General features: G+C 40.1%; 1 protein-coding gene across 4 annotated transcripts in view; it reads right to left on the bottom strand.

Annotated features, from left to right (window-relative positions):
• THSD7B (thrombospondin type 1 domain containing 7B) overlaps positions 1 to 22469 on the bottom strand; it is a 316304-nt gene that overhangs the window by 95342 nt on the left and 198493 nt on the right. For all 4 annotated transcript variants that reach the window (XM_017830217.1, XM_017830220.1, XM_017830218.1 and 1 more), the window contains 2 exons: positions 11396 to 11590; positions 6961 to 7224 (listed from right to left, as the gene is read on the bottom strand). In XM_017830217.1, the coding sequence (XP_017685706.1) occupies positions 6961 to 7224; positions 11396 to 11590 (459 nt within the window). The remainder of the gene's footprint in view (positions 1 to 6960; positions 7225 to 11395; positions 11591 to 22469) is intronic.

The raw sequence follows: 22469 nt of genomic DNA, 5'->3' as shown, positions 1-22469 counted from the left end.
AAATGTGTTATTAAGGCAGAAGACATGGGCCACATTTCAAAGAGATTCTCTTTCCATAGCCCACTGCAGGAGTGAGGGCAGGAGATCACCCACTGCATTAACTTGCTCTCACAGCTCTCCTAAACCTCCCATAGACTATTTCTACACTGAGTAACAATTTCTACACTAGAAACATTCCCAAATCCCATAGAAGAGCTTTAATCAATCTGTCAAAAACTGACTGAGCCTAATAATAGAAAGTAAATGGAATGAACATGAGCAAGGGTGGGCAGAGGTGGTCCAGCAAGAGGAGGCTAAGGGCGAGTGTCAAACAAGAGAAAGTCTGTTTGAGGTCAGTAAAAAACCATTCCTTCACACAGTCTGGTACCGCTGCCTCTTCAAAAGGGTCATTTTATGGAATGCAGCAAAAAGCATAAAAGAAATTTGGGCAAAAAGATAAGCAATAAAGATTTGTATTTAAAGCTGAGGAATAACAAGAGACATCACTATGACTAAATGCAGCACTTACAGAGGATGCTGCTCAAACAGCCAATTCTCTAAATGTTTCCCTGTAAGATGCATGTTTCCTTTCTGTAAGAAGATAAAGACCTAGAAGAATGTGCATTTCTACGTACTAATGCCTCAGGGGAAGTCCTACCTTGCTTTAAATAAGCTTCTTTGGTAGCCAGTTTGACCCATTCAGAAATAACTTTTTTGATGGCTGTTTATCTTTGATACTGTTGCCAGGAAAACACAGAGAACTCAATGTCTGAGCACTTGTCCTGTGATCCAATTTCATTTGATAAGTCTTTTAACATCCCTAAAGGAAGAAACACAGCCAAGTCTTCTTATGGTGAACAGATCTGGGGTGGGGGGGAGGAAAGAAAGGAAAAGATACAGAATAAATCAATGTTCTTTGAGCACTGTTATGAGAGCAATATGTAAAAATCCTGTAGTCAAACAAGAAATGGAGGGCAGGTCCTTCCTGGGCTCTGTGTCTGTGCTTACAGCTCCCCTGGCAGCCACAGCTGTAATTAAAAGTGTCACCACATACCCAAGGAGACATGTAGAAATGTCAGAGAGAGTCCAGAGGAGAACCCAGCCAGGATTTCAGGGCTAAATTAAGAAACTATTTAGCTGTGAGAGAGCAGGAAACCAGTCAAAGGTGGCCATGGCTTTGAAGAGCCCTGAAATGGGGACTCGAGGGTAGGACAGTCCTGTCTGCAGCTGGCAACACCTTTTAGCTACCCTAATTCCCATGCCAGGGGATTGGAGGGGCACAAAACAAGGTGAATTTTCAGTTGAAACTTTTTCCTGAAGCAGTCTTTGAAAAGTTTGTCCTAGTAGTAATAGAGCCATTAATAAAATACAGTCATGCAACAAAAAGGCCACAGAGAGAGACTGTGCTGGTTTGGGCTGGGGTAGAGTTAATTTTCTTCACAGTAGCTGGTATGGGGCTGTGTTTTGGATTTGTGATGAAGTGTTCATTACACAGGATGTCTTCATTATCACTGGGCAGTGATTACAGAAAGCCAAGGCCTAGCTGGATTCTGAAATGAATGGATTGTACTAAAAAATGAAATTTCAATATAAAATTTCATTCAGACCAAGAATTAAATTAAATACTTTGGAATATTTTCAAAAACAGAAGGAGGAAAACTTGTGTTCATAAAATCTTCTATTTCTGAGGACTTTCGAAACAAAATCAGGGATTTCTGCAACAATTTCATTTTTTGAAACACAATTTACTAGACATGGAAAAATGTGTAGCACAGCTATTACCAGAAATTACACACTTTCAAAAATAACCATTCAATGCTGCATTTTCAACCTTTTTTCCCCCCAAAATTACTACTTTGTAGTAGTAGTAGGTTTGCTATCAGGCCGGGATAGGTTTGGCCTACATTTCCTTAACTTATTAAGCTCTGCTTACAGCTTTTGGAGCTACACCAATATAACCTTGCAGAACAATTATTAGAATCTAGGCATTAAAAACTACCTGAAAACAGCTAATTTTCTCCAAAAATGAAAATGCTGGGACTGACATCCTGCAGGGTTTCAGAGCAGGTCCCTGTGTCAGGTCACAGGTAGGTCATGCAGCATCTATCAGGCTAGTGGCCAGAATTTCCACATACAGGAGCACAAACCCCAAAGGAACACCCCAGGTAGAAATGCAGCATTACTCTGAGATGACATTTCAGTAAATCAAACTTCATGACACTTGATACTGCCTGGTTTTCAGCAGCAGAAGCTGATATTCCCAATCTATGACCTTTGCACACTGCCCTAAATCCCTCAGCAATGGGGACATGGCTGATCAGGACAGAAGCAGCTCTGTCACTGCTGGCACACACTGCCCTGATGTGCCTTGGAGCAGGGAACATCCCTCCAGCAAACACAAAACCCGGGAGTTTTCTCATCACCAAAGTTTTTAACTCCTCCTGGCGCACCCGTTTGCTAATCCCACCCATGTGGGATTAAAACTGGCATTTTCAAGGAGTGTCCTTGCCAGCAGTAACCTCAGTTGCAGTGTTACATCAACCTGCCTGGGAGGAACCAAGCGACACCCCTGCATCTGCAGGTGCCAAGGAACTCTCTGAGCCACCCCAGTCACCTTCAATTTGTCCACCAGCAACTAGAACACATACAAGAAAACGGCACTGTTGAGAATAAGGAGGTGTATGAGCATCCCTGCCGCGCCCTTCATAAATTCACAGATAATTAACGCTTTTTAAGGTGACTGCAGGTTGAAGCTACCCACTCTGTGATTTAAAGTCAGGATCTATTTGTCTGTTGTGTCTTTCTTCCAGGTTCCTCTTGTTGCGAGCAGAGTAGAATTTGAATAGTATAACCACTCTTCATAAATTCCTGCTTTCCATAAATTGCCTGTCGGATCAAAAGCAGAACCTCCATGCAAGAGCACAGAAATCTCCAGCCTTTGATTTGGAACAGATGAGGCACCCTATGTTCCTCCAAGATTAAAAAAACCCTGTTGGCACAGAATACAAGAGAGAGAGGCAAAGGGACGACGTGAAATCTTTCAAAACAAAGGAGACAGAAATTTGAAAATAGTACAAGCAACTCAGATGACAGATTGAGAAGAGGATGAACTGCAATTAAAAGGACAATTTCATGTACAAAGGGGATGCTCCAGACACCAGTTAGAAAATTGAGACCCTTTGGACTAGCAGTGAGCTGAACACAATATAATCTAGTCTTCTGATAGGAAGGGAAATTGAGGCAAACTATCAATTCCATTTTTGTAATGTAGTTAAAGATAGTTACCTCTATCCACTATTTCATAAGTGCATTTCCAAAATAAAGGTAGGAAAAGAAGTGTGAACCAAATCCAGGAGAAAATAACTAGCTCAACTGGAAATTGCAGGTCTCTCATTTCTTGAGGTTATTGAATGGGTGATCAAGGAAAATGATGACACCACTAAAATAAAGCAGCAGTCTAATCACAAAAGCTAGTCATGGAAAAAAAGTGTACTTTCTTCTAGATACTGGAGAAAAGGTTTGCTACAGAAAGGAATAAAATTCAGAAAATCTGTAATTTGTATTTTTAAACTTGTCATATCAAATTATCATGAGCTAATAGAAGATTTAATAGCAGTAAGGAAAGGTAAATTAGTCGAGGCATGACCCGTGTGCCCACTAGAGTTGACCCAAAGCAATGACACAAGCCTGGCTCAGCTGTGCAGGGTCAGGACAGAGGGGATGCTCTGCATGTGGTAACTACACCAATGTAGAGAAAATCCATTTCCTGCTGAGAAGGTATATTTAAAGGGTTAATATATTTGCAGATAATAGGCTTAGGACAGTTGGAGTCTTGACTGTTGGCAAACACAAATGAAAGGATTTTAACTGAGGTTTTGGTTAGGGATTCTTTTTTCCTCCTCAAGTTGCAGAATCAGACACAAAAGTCAGTGTAAGATCAGGGCCTCAGACCCCGAACCCCCCTGAGCAGTGATTCATCTCTACATTAGACTCAAACTCACAGTACATTTACTTGACAACTTTGATACACTCACATAATAGGTCACATTGACACGAGTGAACCAAACCCTACTGAACTGTAAGTTCAACAAGCAGGTTTCAGTCAGGGAAAGTGAAAATCACTGCAGCGAGAAGGCAAAAGCTCAGAATTTGCTCTCTAGAAAGGCTACAAACAGATCAATACTGTTCTATACCACTTTTTTGTCCTATACCAGGTACTCAGGACATTATCAAGTCTAGGATAAACTTAAATCTACTCTTGAGGCACAATTTGCATCCTTACATCTGTCTTTCTACCTTTTGTAGAAGAACTGAGGTCTAAGCCTTAAAACTTTCCCTTTTGTCCTGGTTCAAGAGAAAGGAAGGAAAAGCACTGTCCTGCAAAAGGAAAAGAACAGGAAACAAAGAGAAGTCAGAAGACCTGAAGGACACAAAAGAGGAACACGCTTACCCCTCCATCTCATAAAGCAAGAACAATGCCCAGATATCACCATGACTGGCATTCATTATATAAAGAAATGGTTTAATTAGCCATAATCATGGTCAGCTAGCAAATTTTAAAAGGTCACTTGATACTAATTGTGAACAAGACAAACCGAGCTGCTTAAAAAAAACACTGTCGTGAATAATTTCTCAGGGTTTAGTAATTCTGGATGCTTCTGTAAATTGCTCTTCTCTATTATGGTTGAAAAACATTTTGCTAATTATTAATTGGATAATGATTTGTTTCTATCACTAATTCAATAATGTGTTCAGAAGTGCATTTTGAAAGTTCCCAGCTCTACAGACCACAAATATCAGACTTATCTTGACATAACTGCTCTGGTTGGAAGGCAGGTCCCAAGTGATGGAAGTGGAGCCTATGGAGCTTTCTGCCCATTTTTAGGCACTATGCACTAAAGTCACTGAAATGTCCACATCCTCTAGAGACCAAGGGAATGCTGCTGCAGGGAACAGAAGGTGTTCAACACTGGGCAGCTTATGTATCCTAGGTATTAAACAGGGGTTGGTTGGAGATAATAGTTCACCCTTAGCAGGGTATCCAGGAGGTAGAAACATCTCACCCCTCCTTTACATCCCGCTTCCAAACTTAAGGGTCTTCATAGCACTGTGTAAATGGAGTGCAGGAGGGAGGGTATACGAGAGGACTCTGCTGTACAGCACTGACCACCCCTTTGTCCTGTGACATGGGCCCTGTGCCAGGGTGGTGTTGCAATCATTTCTGCTCACATAAAAAGCTGAAGGCAAGAAAGCCAACAATAATCCTCTGGAGCTACCACTCCCTACTACCTCCCTAAGAAAAGCCAGACCATTAAAAATGCCACATAAATATCACTGACAGAAAACAGGTTTCAAGGTTATTCAGAAAAGCCCCACACATAGGCAACCTCCCCTTTTTAGTAGTGATAAAAACCCAGAGTTTCTCAAAAGAGCAAGTCACGCCACAGGCAAACCCACCTTTCAAAACCCAGCAGCTCCCTTTTTGCAGAAGAAAAAGTAATGTGGGGGAAAGGTATAGCACTGCTCCTTCATGGGCCACAGAGGCATAATCAATTGGCACAAAAGCACATTGTTGAAACACAAACCATGGAAAGCTGCTTTATGAACCCGTGCAGCCAGCTGGAACTGCCATCAACAGCTGCGAGAGGAATTCACTCCAGGACTGAATCACTTCATTAGGGTGGAGGTTTTTTTCTTTTATTACACGCAGCTCAGGCTGCTGATCCTCATCCTGAAGACCCTCCACAGAGCAGCCCCACTGCTTCTCTGCTCTCTGAACATTTATGGTTCAGGCTGTATTAGTTAATCTTGTCCTGAGACATCATTTCTCCCTCTCCTATCATAAGCAGCCTTCCAACCTACTACATCCCACTGCGTGGTGTCTCAAGCCTTCTGACTAAGTCAGAGAGCAGCAGTGGTTTGGAGACAGCACAGGTATAGAATCTGCTCCTAAGAAAAAGGCTTGTGTCTGTGACAGGACAAGGGGGAATGGCTTCAAAATGACACAGGGCAGGTTTAGATTAGATATTAGGAAGAAATTCTTCCCTGTGAGAGTGGTGAGGCCCTGGCACAGGTTGCCTAGAGAAGCTGTGGATGCCCCATCCTTGGAAGTGTTCAAGGCCAGGTTGGATGGGGCTTGGAGCAACCTGGGCTAGTGGAAGGTATCTCTGCCCATGGCAAAGGGGTTGGAATTAGATGACCTTTAAGGTCACTTCCAACCAAACCATTCTATGACTGCAATGAACTGCAAATCACAGAAACTGGAAGAAAATATCTGAATGGAATGACATTTCCTGCTTGCTCTGCTTTTAATTCTGCCCGCTTTCTGTTTGATATATGCAACATGATCATACATGAAATACAGGTGGACAGAACCCCAGCAAGTAGTGACATGAAAATACATATTGTGTATCAATTTCAGGTTAAGATTGGAACATAATTGCAAAGAGGAGACCACTGCCTGACACGTGCACTTGGCATGAGGGACAGCAGGTGACATCACAGCAATTTTGTAATTTAATATAATTATCTCAGGAACATTCCTAATTCCTTCACTGAAAACAACCATACAAGCCTCCAAATTTAGTGAAAAGGAAGAAAAATTTCTAAACAAGTAAAAGCTGGAGTAGGAACTGTCTTCAAACAAAGTGCTGATTGAAATATACCTTCTCCTATGCTTATACTTCTATGGGATTTTCAGACAAATAAAAGAAATGCCTCTGCTATTCTGACAGCGTAGCCAACTTTAGCCCTCCTGTACTTCATTTCCATTGTAGAAATGTCAGCGGTCCCTCCTACTGAAGAAAACCTCAGTGTTAAAGAGCAATAAGAAGACATTCGAAGAACTGTGTTCAACACCCGCAGCAAACTTGTGAGAGCTACTCCAGCAAGCCACAGCTACGACAAGCTCCACCTACGAGCCATGGAGTGCTCAGCACCGGCGCTATTTACACGTGTGGGAGCTGTTTTAAATCTCCTTACCCGAACTGCTGCAGCGAGATGGTTCCACGAGTGTCCCGCTCCCATCGTAGCAGGCGAGAGCTCGCAGCCGCACGCCCTCACCACACTCCTTGGACACTCCATGGGACGGCATTCCCAGCTGCAGCTCGGATGGGCCTCCTCTGATGATGCAGTCAGACCAATTTCCATGGGGCTGGGAGGTAAACACCTCGCAAGGGCACGGTTCTGTTTCAACTTGAGGATAAACTTCTGTGTTCTGGCATTTGTCTCGCTTTCTGCTTCGCCCTGTTCCAACCACAGAAATCTGTTTGTTAGCTTAACAGCTGCTACTCTTGATAACAACACGTCATATTATTTATACTTGCATGAATTCAACACATTAGAAACAAGACAATCTGAATGTTAATATCCAGGAATGTTCCTGAAGCATCTATTAGCTGCTGCCAGTGCTCTGGTGAGCAAGGACAACGTATTTATCACCAGGGGCAACCAGAGAACTTGGAAATAGCGTTTTGATGGGTAGATGATGGAGCAAAATACAAAGTCTAACTCTAGGAATGGTGTGCCCAGAAACTGCTTTGCAATTTCATATAATATCGTTTTTCTCTAATTATCTGATGAAAATAAATTGATTGTTTTGTCTCTATTTGCTCACAATCAATGGTTGCCAGGACAACTTCCAGAGGACTCTACATTAGCCACAACTTCCTCTTTGAGGTTTCTTTACAAATTAGTTAAAGATGTGCTGTGCACACAAACTGTGCTTTGATGAAAACAGAAGAAGATAATCCTCAGTAAATTATTAGGGCTGGAAAGCATTTCAATGGTTACATTTGCTTTTATGTTTTCCTTTGGTCTATTCCTTCAACAGGTTTTAAAAGAAGGCTCCTTCAACAGTTTCAGGAAGCAGCACCATCCGAATAAACCTTTGGTACAGCTCTCTGCAACTGCACTCCCCATGCCCTGCTCCTGCAGGACTTCAAGGCATAAGAAGGGGTCCCCAGCATAGAAGGAAATAATGCAAAGAAGAGAGTCCATGCTCCCTGGATCCCTACAACTGTTTCAGGGAACAAATGTCTGTATACAGCCTCCAAAGATAAAATCAATGCTTTCCTTGGCACAGGTCAGCCAACGTGCCGTGGAGCAATCTCGATGCTGGCTGAGCTCAGGAATGTCTCTGCATTTGGCATCTGCACAGAAGGGAGAGTTTATCTTCAGTAACAAACTGCATCTGTATCCCACCCTTAAAATGTTCCTCAGGGATCTTGGACGAGCTAAAAACACTTCTGCAGAAGGTTTTTAAAGCTTTGATCCCAAAAGAAATGTTTTCTCTTTGATACTGCACACAAATAAGATAGTAAAAACAAACAAAAAAAAGTTATATAGCCCAACAACCCTCTTTATAGTCTGGAACCAAGAGTAATTTCACCACATCAGTATCCATTTGCATACAAATATGTACCTCCAAAGTAAAGGCCACGGCTGCAGACCCTTCATATCACTGTCCTTCAAGCCCCAGCTCTTTCAAAACTGTACTGCCAGAGTTCTGCAGAATGTAAAATTTGCCAGCACAGAGGGATACTAAACACAAAGAAACCAAACAGTGCCAGTATCTTTATGGTTTTTTACATAAATATATGTGTACATTTTTATGTAGGTATTTATGAGCAAATTCAGGTACAACTCCTCAGACTTCAAAGAAAGTCTTTTAAAAGGCTTTAAATAGATTGGGAGCTCTCTAGTGGCATCTCCAGCATTTTATGTTTGACAAGCTGACAGGGGCCACAGACTCAGTCTATATGTGCAGTTGTATGTTCTCCATTATATAAGTAAACATGGGAATTCGGGATTTGCCATTGTTTTGTCATCATGGCACGAAGCACATCAGACTTAGGTAAGGATGTTAATAATCTCACACTTATATGACTCTTCCAACTTGCCCTACCACCTGCTTTGCTGAAATCTTCCCTCTAAAGAAGTTGCTATGAAAGCCCTAACTTGAGGGCAAAAGTGACACTGATCTCATACTCCTCACAAAGAAATAGTTTTAGAATGATTGGTGGTGATATTTTTATCATCTTCACAGGCTGCTTTAAAAATTACTCTTAAAAATACCATCTCCAAAATTTTTGAGGACAGAAACTCTTCAATTAGATCGTATTTTCTTTTTTTAAATCACATTTCTGAACACTAACGAACATTATATACATTAAGTATTATCAGGTAGTGCATACTGTACGTAAAAATTACAGGAAACATTAAAAATACAGAAAATGCTTTGTACCCACAATACAGTGAATTAACTGTATTAATTATCTGAAGACTCACCTAAAAAACGTGTTTTCATCATAATGACTTTGAATTTCGATATGTTCTGTAATAAGTCTTTCACTTCTTAAGTAATAACTAATTTCATATGTAGAGTCGATGATGACTTACAAGGTAAAATGAGTAATACTATTAAAAACTGAGTGGAGGGCAAGCAAATACTTAGCGAACAATTAGCAGATTCCCACTAAATGACACTGTTAATGAACTCTCATAATGAAGCCAAAGCATTCACTTGAGCATAGACACACACAGTGATGAACAAGAGGTACAATTCATGCATGCTTAGAGAGGTGAAATGCAAATGAAAAAAGGACTCTTCTAACATCACAAAACACTTCCTAAAATAGCACTTTCCTTAAATCTTTGGACAGATTTCGTATGGATCACACCTTTTCAAGACTTTTGGCTACCTCCAATTTTCACAAAGGTTTTATGCAAATACAAGTCAGCACTAATCTCATCGACTTTCCCTTCTGAAACGTGGTCAAACCAACCCTGACGCCGGATTTTGTCCTCCCTTGCTGTTTTCTGGGGTGTTGTGCTGTCCGCACCCTGGACACCCAGCGCATGTTCACCACTCCCTTTTCAGGACACCTTTGCTGGGCACAGGCTGAGACCACAAGCTCCATCCCAGCAGGAGAAATGGAACCCAGCAAGGTCGTATGGGGACAGACTGGTGGTGTTTGGGCACAAGTACAGTGAAGGTGGGGAGACGAGTCAGAAAACCTGAGTACTAGAAACCATTTTTGGTCCACTTACTTGAACAAATCTATGTCTGAAACAGAACAGAGTAAGGAAGGGAATAGACAGCATCATACTGTTTTGTAACTTACACAGATGTTCATAAATCAAATTCAGATTTAAAACTACCTGGAAGTAAGTATCCACTTAATTCCTAAATATTTTCTATTACATCACGCACCTATTATTCTGCCAGGGATCAAAGACTTCTCCTACTACAAACATACAGGCATTGACATAGAGAACATTTTAGAATACACTCTTTGCCAGAAACAACAGAGCACTATATAATACTGGTTTTTATGTAAAAGAGAAATCTTTATCCTTTAATGAGCCACACTGAAGAATGGCAGCTTGAAGCCATTATATATGTATGCTGTAATTGTTAGGTACTAAAAACTTGGAACACTCCAGCAGTAACACACCAAATAACAAGACATCCATGCAGGCAAGGACAAGGGGAGTATAGAAAAAGGAGCAGTGGTGGCCACCATATTTTGCTGCCACTCGGTTCCCAAGGCTTTATCCCAGTAGATATTCTTACAGCAACGTTAACGTTCCACTCCAGAGTAGAAATCTGTGAAGTTTCACCTCTATTAATGGAGCAAACTCAAGCCAGCTACACCATAGCTCTCAAACACAACAGAGAAACATGAAAAGGTGTGTGTTGAGGGTAACAATAACAGCCAAATTTCTTGTAAACCTCCTAAGAACATTATAATTCGTTTTCATTTGATTTAACAATATACGTGGGGGAAGACAACTCTCAGCAAAACAAGCAGTTCCAAGCTATTAATGTTAAGGAGTTTTAAAGCTTTTCAGTTTGGTCAGCATTCAAATAACATAATAACAAACCATGACAGCAAGTATGGGAGACTGCTCCATGAAATGGTTTGAACTGGTGAGTATAATGAATACATAGAAAATTTTGAACAAAACTGTTCTAAATGGTACTGTTTTTTCTTTACTCATGGTATTAATTTGCCCTGTTGAACTATGGAATACTGCTGAGCACAAAACAGCCAGTTTTAAACCTCCTTCAGATTTCAACAGTCTTAAACAGAAAATCACACTGATTTGTACTCCTGTATAAAAACATGCAGGTGTTTGCTGCATGTTTCCCAGTCTAATAGGTCACAATTGCACAAAGAGTGGTCACTGTTTCATTTGGTTTATGTCTAAAACCAGCTTTCCACCAGTGAGTTTTCCTGCATTATTCTCATACCAAAATGCATGTGCATAAGGCAGGCAATGACCACTATCAAAAATCAATTAAGGGTGATAACTACCCTGGGTTTTCCCACAACCCCACCATCAGTCCAACAACACCTGAGAGCATTAATCACAAGTATCACCATCAGATAAACATTATAAAATATATCACCTGTGAGTGACCGTCTCCTGCTTCTAGTTGTTTCACAGTCAGATGAGCAGGCTGTAAATTTGGACCAGGGGGTAAATGTGCAGTCATCTTTGCAGGGAATGAGGCACTCCTGGACAGGGGTCGGCATCGCTCCTGCCCACCGCACACAGTCACCGACATCGGCAGGGCCATCCTGCTCCGACAGGCACGTGACAGCTGAAAGGAAAGGCACAGATATCTTTATGTTCTTGTATATATTGTATCATCCCCTGTGCAGTCAGTCCCTGTGTTCTGTGTGAGATTCGCTCTCCTGGATTAACACAATAAAGCTGATTTGTTTTTAGTCATTATTCACGGGTCACTCAAAGATGTGCTAGGAGCTCCACAAAACCATAAAGACACTTTCTTATTTGAGCAGTGTGTTATTAGAATGGTGATACACATTCAGTATTTTCAAGGAGGCGGTCATTTTAAGGGTTGTGGCAACACTTTAACCAATGACACATTGTACAACCAAGCAACAAAACATGTAATACTGTGGTTATGTGCCAGAAAACATATTTGGTTGAGGCCAGGATTCACAAGCTCTGATGGACATGCTACTCATGGAACTGAAACCGCTTCAAAGTAAGAAAAAATATTTAAAAACTATAAAAGAAAGCTTCCTTCTCTAAAACTGTCATCTTTTCCATATTTCAGCTTAAAGGAATGACTGAGGAGCAGAAGCTACAGCTAAATGCTTCTTGCAGCAAGGTGTAAATACAAGGTCTGGCCTTTCCAAAATGAGCTCCCTAAATATTGTGCTACCTCTTCCACTCTCCCATTCTCTGTCCATTGTCCTTTTTGTGACTGTAATGATTAATTTTTCAGTGTGGATATTGGCACTGTATAGCCATGATGGAGGAAAAAAAGTATTTTATGCATAAATTTGAGTCAAAGGAAGCCTAGGACAAAAGTTGCTAAAGTTTCAGTGAATTTATAATAAGTAATTATAATAAATAAAAATAGCCTGCACATCATGGAGTGTTTAATTTCATTAATAATAATTAGTTCCCACAAAATCTCCAAGATTATAGGCTATTTATACCCTACAGTGTAGGTTAAACAAAGCAAAGGAAGGTCATGACTTGATTAAAGTAATGAACTCAGGGATAGAGCAAGGAACTGAATTCAGCCACAATACTTTAGTCATGTCGGGCTCTCTGATTTCAGGCAAGTCCACACACTGTATCAGAAAGGCACTGAAGATGAAATTATTTAATCCAGATTTTAATATTTAACTTTAACAACCTGTGATATTACTTTATGACGATTGCTAAATAATTCAGGTTTCTGAGGCTGCATATAGTTTTCCTTGTTGCCAGCACTTAATGTGACTATGAGTGCATGAAGAGAAAGGGAAAAAGAACTCTGTTTTCTTGCAGTTAAAGGACTTACTGGGGTGTAACTCTGCAATGAATACACATGATTTTGGGGTTTTAACTACAGTACTGTATGGGAGCAAGGGGTGGGTTGGCAACCATCTGGAAATAAAAAACCATCCTATTAAAATGTAATTAGATTTCTGTGGGAAAAAAATCAGCATTTTGAAGAGCATGCAAAAGGCAAGCAATTGTTAAAAGTCTCTTTAAACTCAAGTGACAGCAAATCAGCATATTAATAACTACCTCTAAACTGCTGATCCTTGCCTTTCACTTTCAATCCCGTGACCCTCCCTAGCTCCCAGCTCCGGCAGTCAGACTTGGAGCTGTTCCCCTTCTCAATTACGGGAGGGCAAGGACAGAGGTCAGGGCTCTGTATGGGGACGTGGTGTAATTGCCCTCTTCAGGAAGGTTAAACAAGTAATAGACTCTGATGCCCAAGGTCTGTGTAGCCTCATTACCTTCAGCAAGGACACCATAGATTTGGCAACACAGACGTGTCCACGTGAAGTCTGGGCAAGGATATGCAAACCATCTTCTCAGCATCTCTGCAGCTGTTGGCAGGGACATGAACACCACCCTGCACTGCCAACCCCATGCAGCCAGACTTGTGGTTGTATAACAAATAAAAAAATTATTTTTCATGGTTTTCAGCATACAAATAATTCACTGAGTTCGCTGAGCCTATCTGGATGCTAAAATAGATGGATATACAGGACATATAGGATCAGGGCAAATCTTTGCCAGAGATCACAGAGCTTAAAGAAATTGGTGACAATAGACACATGGGTAGAGCAAAGTTGAATTAAAACAGCAAATAATATAGTGCATTATAGATGTATAAGCATGGAGACAAGAAAGAGTTGAAAAGAAAATATAATGGATAGTCTAGTAAGAGACATAAGACCTAAAGGAGGATCTCCTGTGATGTGATTAGGGATGGGCAGGTGGTTGAAAATACAGAATTGCTTTTCTTCTCTACTTAAGGAACTTTTTTAAGTGCAGATCATGTAACTCCATCCAGTCATTCCCAACAGAGCAACAAAGCCTCTGTGCCAGCAAGAAGGCAGCAGCCAGAGAGCAAGGAATCCAAAAAACTTTTCTTGATGCCTAAAATACTGGCTCTGGAGAGCAAACACTTCACTTGCTTCCCACACTCCTGAACTTCTGCACTTCCCAAGGCCATCAGTGTTATTACCGAGCTGGTGGGCACCTCTGTGGTGACCTGACCTGCATCCATGTCACTTTGTGGGGAGAGCAGGCACTCCTCATTTCACAGAACACCATTAAATGCCAGCCACAAGCATCTGGTACCCTTACATACCCCACACCTCCTCAGAAGCAGCACAGGGCATTTCAGTCATATTAGGAGGCAATTCATTTGCACCCAAGAGCCTGCAAATGTCTTCGAAACTACGCCAGTGCATGACTTCTTCAGTCTAAACTGAATTATCTTCAAAGGCATGAGCTTAATGGGCCTGATCTTTGCAGCATGTCACTCATAAGCAATAGCAGCATTTCTGCTACATGCTTACAACCACGCTTGAGGTGAGAAGCATGAACTGCTAAAATAAATTAAATAATAAAACAAAAGCCCATTTAGGGCATTTTAATGGATTGAGAAGGGGCAGTCAGGAAGCAGCAGAGATGATGGGGCCATTCCAGTGGTTCAGTTGGGAACTATTCCCCTCGTTTCTGCCTGCTGCAAACTTACTTCCCAATTTAGTTAGCTTTAACTTCTAAGAGAAAAATATTTTCATATACAGGCACTTCTGGAAAGAGAATGAGAGAAATTTGTTTTCAGTGAACCTCCAGGAAAGGAAAATTATTTATCCTCAGTGGTTTCGAACTACTGATTGGTTTGGCTCATATGTGGTTTATGTTGCATAAAAAATATTTCCCCTTAATCCTCAGTTCTGTCACAATGGTTTTAAATAAACTCATACCGCAAAGCCATTTCTGCTATGTCAACATCTGTTTTGTTTTTTTAAGGGGGATACCACTGGAGAGTAAATGCAGTCCATTTGCAGCCCTGTGCACTGAGAAAAAAAAAAATCAGAGTAATAAATCCCTCCTAGACATAATGTGTGATTTCTACCATCTCTGCAGCATTTAAAATGGACACAAACATATGAATAAAACAGCTAATAACAGGACACTGCCAGATAAAGGCTTTCAAATTATAATATTGATTCCCACAAAGTGGGGAAATGTAGGATTTCCTTTTCAACTCCTCCTATTCTTTTTTATTACCACCAATCAACACCACCAAACTGGAATTAAACACTTGGGGCCAAACTGTGAGATGACATTTTGATGCAGTTCTGTTGATATAAAAAGAACTGCTGGCATAAAAATAATTTTAAAAAAGTACACCTTCTCTTGTAATGATAAACACAAGATCAGGAATTAAATTGAAAGGCAGGCAGGTTTAAGAGGCTAAAAGAAAATAAGTTTTTTGCAGGGAAGGGCTGGAATTGTTTAACAGACCATGTGGATACATCTGTGAAGGTGCCAACCTAACTCAGCAATTAATATGAGCAATGAAAACACTGCAGATGCAACTGCTTTGCTTCAAGGCATCAGTCAAGTGTTAAATGTACAGCTTGGGGAGGAAGTTTCCCTTTCTGCTGCTACAGGGTCCTGTTGGGAGACTGAACAAGGACTGGCAACAGGATATTCAGTGTGACAGTCTCTGTCTTCTGGCTTTATACTTCCACCCACAAGAGCAAGTCTGTATCCCAGCACCTCGGCATATGGCACACAGAAGCATATGGAAGCTATATTCTTTAACTACATTTCTCTCAAATTGAAAGTAAATAGCAGACACTTGTTCTATAAACTTTTAGATGGTGAAATCAAATGTTTGTAGGCTGTCAAACTGCAGAGGCGCTGAAGGCATCCTTCCTTCCATCATCACCAAAGAGGAATGTCAGCATCAAACTGGGATAACTCAGGTGCCCTCAGGTGCACAGGCCTGACTTAGAAGAGCACTAGAGATGGTCCTGGCAAAAAGAAGTGTATTGAAAATGAAACATTATAGGCACAGCGTTGCATCCAACAAGGAAAGATAACATAAATATAGTTCCTCTTAAGTAAAAATCCAATTACAGACAGCCGCTGCAATCATATTCATTCACCAAAGTTATAATCAATTCTCCTTTAAAAATGCATTTCAACAGATTCCAAAGGGTAAAAATGCTAAAGAGTGAGAGTATCAAATGCAAAGCAGTAAAATTATGTTGTACTGTGGCACTTTCAATTTGTGAAAACTAAATTAGTGTTTTCAAAAGTCTGGAATTAAATGTCATTAGAACATCAGAAAACAATGACTGATAATTCTGGGAAGGCCAAAGAAACTAAAGCTATGCAGTAGTGCAAATCAAATGGCTGTAATTAGTACAGGAAAAACAGGATGAGCCATGAGGTTAGACAAGAGCTCTAACATTCAAGAGCTGTAGGCACAACAAGGTAACAATCTTCCCTGGCTTCAAATTCCAAGTACATGTGACAAATCAAAGCCAGCACGTAAAGTTAAAGAAATTATTTTAATATAGCTTTTTTTCCTTCTCATTGTTCAGAATAAATCTCACTTTGTGTTGCATAATTATTCTAGGTATCCCAACATAATAACATATAATTTCTTACACATATTACTAACTATAAGTGGAAAAGAAGTTAAGGGGTAATACGTTCAAAAAAAAGGAAATAATTTAAGAGTCCAGACTTGCTGACTATGAGAATAGTATCATAACTCAGAGTGACCTCATTTATTTTCTATATTGACGCTCCTTTACAGTTATAATGAGTTGCTTCAAAATCCCAGGTGGAACATTTAGGTTTTTCTTGGTGTGTTAACACAACACTAATTATAGGAGACCAGAAGCAGACATAATAGAAGACGTAACATAAGGCTCTGCTGAAACTCAGGTTTAAGTCTGAGGCCCTGAGTCTATAAGGACATAAATATACACCCAACTCCAGCCCTTGGATGCAGCAGCACTCCCTGCACGGAAATGTGTCCGATGTCTGGACTTACAGGAGCAAACCGTAAGATAAACGTTGAAAGTAAATCTGAAGAAAAGAACAAATTATTCCAGGAAGGACATCATAGACACAAATCTAGTAAAAATAGCTGAGAAAGAGCTGGAACAACTGGTTATGCACGAGGAAAACTGCCTCCGAGGTCACCAGTTTCGCATTTTGTAATTATTAATGATATTGACAGTAGTGCTAAAGGGCTAACAAATGCCACCAAGCAAACAGAGCACTGAATAAACACAGATCCCCACCAACCTGCTCTATAAACAAACAAGGGGAGCCCAAGATGAGGTTGGGATGCAATAAAGATGGTAAATACCAGCTGAATAGATAAAGGAAAGCAACTGAAACGATTTGCATGAAAAGGGGTGAGAGAAATGGGCAGAAAAGTTAAGTGCAGAGCATTAGCACGGACAAGAAATTGTAACGGGGAAAGGGCAGAAGTTTGGGATAGAAGTGAAGGGAAAAAAGCATGCACAACTGTGAAGGTCCTTCTCAAGTTAAAGGTCCATGTTTTAGCTGCTCTTTAGGTTAGTTTTTCCCCACAGCCTTTTCACAATAAGACAGGGACATGGGGAGAAAAAAGTTGAATGTAGGCACAGGAGCCTCAGAAGCAGTCCCAGCTACAGGTCTCTGGGGACCACCTCCAGTGCAGCCTCTGCCACTTAATGCCTTCAGCTGGACTCGCTTCTCTCTGTTCCATCTGAAATAACTCCTTAAAGTGCAACTTTTCTTTGATACTTATGGATGAGGTGACCGATCATTTGGTTTGGAATACAGGACTAGAACTGCTGCAAGAGCTGAGCTGCACGTGTCAGTTTTGCCAAGCTGTGTGACTTGATGTTTTAATCTTCCTCATCTGTGAACTGAACCACTGTTTGAGGAGAAGCAGGAGAAAAATACATTGCTATAAAGGCCATTCCTCCTCACACCCACACAGTGAATGCAGAATACAGGATTGATACATTAATGTTGAGCACTGTTTTCATACAAAGGTTTTCTTATTCTAAGGGGTTCACACTCTGCCTGGCCAGAAAGACAAAACAATATGAGTTTTTAATGTTTCAAATTTACTCTGGCCAGAGAATAACTGCAATCTGAGTGCTTTTACATTCTGCAATCAGTCTATAGAATCTTTCACAATTTTTCCCTTTTTTTCCTAACATTATTATAGGTTTTGAATGGCTTTACTTTCATTTTCTATTAAAAAGAAAATCAATGGAAGTGCATAAGATGATTAATGATAGAAATTATGCTCCTTTCAGAGAACATAAAATACAAGAATATGCTTATATTTTTCCTCTTTCTGTGGCCCACAATTACTAAAATTACTTGAGTTCAATTTCTTTGTAGCTCCTATCATCAAGTTATATTTAAGATAAATTATTTATTGCACACTTGAAAATAAAACTAAGATATCCTGCTATAAATACACACATTGAGATGACAGTAAATACAGAGAATGAAGCATGCCACATAACACAAGAGAGAGGAAATGGAAAACACAAACAACATTTACAGTACTTCTAGTAACTCAAGTTGGTAAATCGCTGAATTAGCAAGCACTGACTTTCTTTTGAAAGCTCTTCCTCAGTTATACATTCCCTGGACATGGTTTTTAGTGGCAGCTGGATGAACTTAGAATCTCATGTAACCTGTTTTATTCCAGCCAGGTCCAGTTTTTGGTAGCACCCCAAGGTCATCTCTCACAACGGCAGCAGAGAGTTCAACACTGCAGCTGACTCCCATGGCAAACCCCAGCCTTGGGAAGTCTCAGAAGACAGCTCTGTAAACTTGTCCACTTCAGTCTGAATTTTTTTGGCATTGGTTTTGATAAAATTCAAAATTATCCACTTGTATCAACTTTCAGGTAATTAGGCATTCAAAACATTGGTTTATGTGGGGTTAGGAGAATACATGTGGAATCTTGCCCTGGAAGGCAGACACTCTGCCAGCTTACTCCATCTCTCCCTTTACAGTAAAGCACAGGTACTAAATCCAGAACATAACACTAACATACCAAGATATTCACAACTGCCCCAAGAGTATATTTAAAACATTGTGGTCCAAGGCAACACCTACAGATCTGAATTTACCCTTTCACCTCAGCTCCCCAATCCCCAGCTCTGGCTCTTCTCATTTTGGTATTCAAAACTCACTGTCCTTGACCCCTTCTCAGGGACCAGCACTGCAGACATACATTGGCCCTTCAACAACTTTTCAACTCATCCTCATCTATATTCCTCTCGCAGAAACTGCTCTCAAAGTTTTCTTAAGTACCAATGGATTTTGCAGATATGGTCCTGCATAAAACTTTTCACTCCAACTATCACTTTTCTAAAGAACAGATAAGAATACTAAATGCTTTGAGGTCTGAAGTCTGGCTACTCATCTCCAGCCTAAAACTGATAAAACAACTAAAATTACTTTGACTGAAGCTAACAGAAATACATGCTCAAATAATTCATGTTATCTAAATTAAGTATCTTTCAGCCATCATATAATATTGTCCACCTCATGAGAGAAAATAAAGATGCTGGACTTTAGGTTGAAGGGTCAGCACTGTCAAAGTACAATAAAGACACTGTACTTAGATTAAAGGTGAGAGAGGCAGAAAGAGATTGCGAAAAATTTCCCACCCACAACCCTGAAAAATTAAATGTTTGAGGCCTTTCAGGAGATTTACCCAGTGGGAAAACTAGGTAGGCAGATTGGAATCCCAGTAAGAGCGAAGTCACACTCTGATGTGTGGGAGTTCCATACATGTACACATAATGTATAAATTATACACCCAGAAAGGCTTTTTATACTTCTTCCTAAATATTCCTACTGTGCAGGGAAAAAGTGTTTTACAGAAACCCCACCTCAGGGCATCCTTTCTTTGGAGGGAAAAAAAAAAAAAAAAAAAGACAAACAAACCCAAAAAAAGACATCCAAATTTGCCAAAAGAGACTATCAGTCCAAGACAGTGAAGGGTATATTTCTAACCCAAGCATAGAAAAGACACTGATTCCCGTAAGTATAAGAAGTGGTATTTCCCCTGGGTCATGCTAAATGAACTTTTTTTGTGTGTGAGAGTGAAGCAGATCCAATAGATTTGCCTCATCAGAATAATAAAAATAATTACACCCATCTTTCCTTGGATTTGCTGTTCAGACCATTCTCACTGTTAGTATGTTCCTTTTTACTCTCCTTTTGAAGCTAGCAGATCTCAAGGGACTATTTGCTTTCTCTTTCTAGTCTCTTAAAAACAAAGCAGAAGATGAGAGAAGATGCAAAGGTAGATATGTTACAGGATGTTATGTTTTCCATACAGTGATCTTCTTTTCCTTTCTTACAGGCAGAAAAAAAAGAAACATTTCTTATTTAGCTGCTGCTACTTATCTTAAGTTTGCACTAAATTGTTATAATTGAGGGGGGTTTATAAAGCAGATTGCATTCCTGCTGAAACAATGGGGAAACCCACATTTATTTCAATAGGAAAACAGATCCTTTCTTTTTAATGATTCTTCTATGAATGAAGCATTTGTTTGCAAACATTTGTTTCTAAAGCAATTACACAATCCAAACACTGACTGATCACAATAGGATCATTCATCTATAACAGATACAATATTTGGACACAAAAAATTCTTTTTTGTGGTTTCTTTACCATTGGTTCAGATCACATAATTTATGATTTATTTAACTGAAAAAAGCAATCCAATGCAATAAAAACAAATTAATACAACAGAAACTAAATTGCATCAGACCTAGAAATGCTTTCCACCCTACTGGAATATTGTTAGTATTTTTAGCTAATCTTCATGTGCTTCATTCTAGCCAACCCCAGGGTAGAGCTGGCTAGGACACTACATTACATTTCCTTTTATTACAGTCTTTCCAGTAAAAAACCATTTTAATCTTGGCTATAATAAAATTATCAGTTTGATTCTCATCTTATACCCTCTTTTCACCTGTGAAGTTTTGTTCATCTTTGCTGGAGCTCAGAGCTGTTTCTCCCATAAAATTGCTCCGTGTGTGAATCTTTCTGGATACAGAAGGTTTCTGCCAACTGTCATTACAACATGAAAGGTTTAAATTGAGGAGCACTTAAAGCAGGGGAAGGTCATCTCTGGAAATTAACTTGGAATAAAATTTCATAGAAATGGAGGTGGCTGTTCATACTCTGCCAATGCAGCAGAGTGGACCCACCATTCAGTTCACATGCCTCTCCGGGCTCATTTACCAGCAGCTTCCTCCTGTAAAGGCAGAAACATCCCCCACACCCCTGGGAAGTCCTCAGTGTCCACACAGAGCACCTGGAGCCATGTTCACCTCTGGAGAGGCAGGACCCAGCCATGGAGGGCATCATTAAGGAGCACATCAGTAACTCGGACCTGAGGCTGCCTCAGTGACACGAAGCCCAGAGGAACATCTGACCCTTTCTTCCCTGAAGAGGAAACAAAGTCTATGTCCAATTATGCCCAGCACTACCATGTCCCTTAAAACCAAGAGACATAACCAGAGGGACTTCCAAAATTTCCCAAAGTGGTAATTCTTCCATTTTAGAATAAGTTATTTGGAAATAAAATTCAATGCAGAACCAACTCAATACTTTGAAGATTCATCAAGATTCACATCACATTCCCTTTTCAGAGGCGAGAACTGATATTTGGAATTTTAAGTGTGTATTTCAAAGAAACAGTAAATAGCAGCTTTTTAATTCATCAGAAGCCCAAAGGAAAGGGAACTTTTCATACAAATGTGCTGTACTTGGGAGACTAAGTCTTGCTGTTGCTATAATCAAAGTGTAAATACAGCATAGCAAGAACCCATAGCAATTTGTGTCTATGAGCAAGTTTGACATGGCAGGGCCAAATAAATTCAGACTGTACAGCTCTACAGAACTGGGAGGTTCCCTGAGCTACTGCACTGGCATTTTGCCTTTCCGAGATCATTCGTCGCATCAGACCTTTGTCTCAATTTCTCTTTAAAACTTTGTCTCGTCCTGTTTGAAGGCCCACGCTCCAGGGTTATATCTTATCAGTTAATTAACTTTTAGAACAGAAACAGCAAAAATGACTATATAAACTTTTGCTCATATATATCAAAGCCAGTGTCAGCCAGTGTGGTTCCTGTGTACCTAATCCAGGAGACTTATAATAAAACCTCATCTTCCATTTACAGCCTGAGGCAATAGTAGGTCTTGCAGAGAGACGGGCGAAGTGAGGAGGTTTAGTAGAGCAATAATGTTGCTCAACAGCTTAAATATTGGTCTAGCTATGAAACTTTATGCCAGGAGGTTCTGGCATTACATTATTAAATGCCAATATTTCATCCATGGTTTTCACTTACTCAGAATAATGTATAATTCATTTCAGAAAAAAAAAAAAGGCAATTTATTATATTTCTCCACAGCCCCCCAAAGAAAAAACCCCTGAAGGTAACACTACTGTTCAGTAGATCAGGGCCACACTAATGAGGAATTTTGGGGATGGTGTGTGTAATATGTCAGTTCTTCACTTAATGAACAATTTAGCAACAACATACTAGAAGCTATGAAAACCACTGCCTTCACTCAGGCCTATAAAGATGACTGGAACAAGGAATAAAGGAGATATTGATTAAGCTGGAAAGTCTGAATCAACGAA

The sequence above is a fragment of the Lepidothrix coronata genome, unplaced genomic scaffold, assembly GCF_001604755.1.
Source record: "Lepidothrix coronata isolate B3197 unplaced genomic scaffold, Lepidothrix_coronata-1.0 Scaffold175, whole genome shotgun sequence".
NCBI lineage: Eukaryota > Metazoa > Chordata > Aves > Passeriformes > Pipridae > Lepidothrix > Lepidothrix coronata.
The sequence above is the reverse complement of the archived record's forward strand: the minus strand, read 5'-3'. Positions and strand labels throughout refer to the sequence as shown.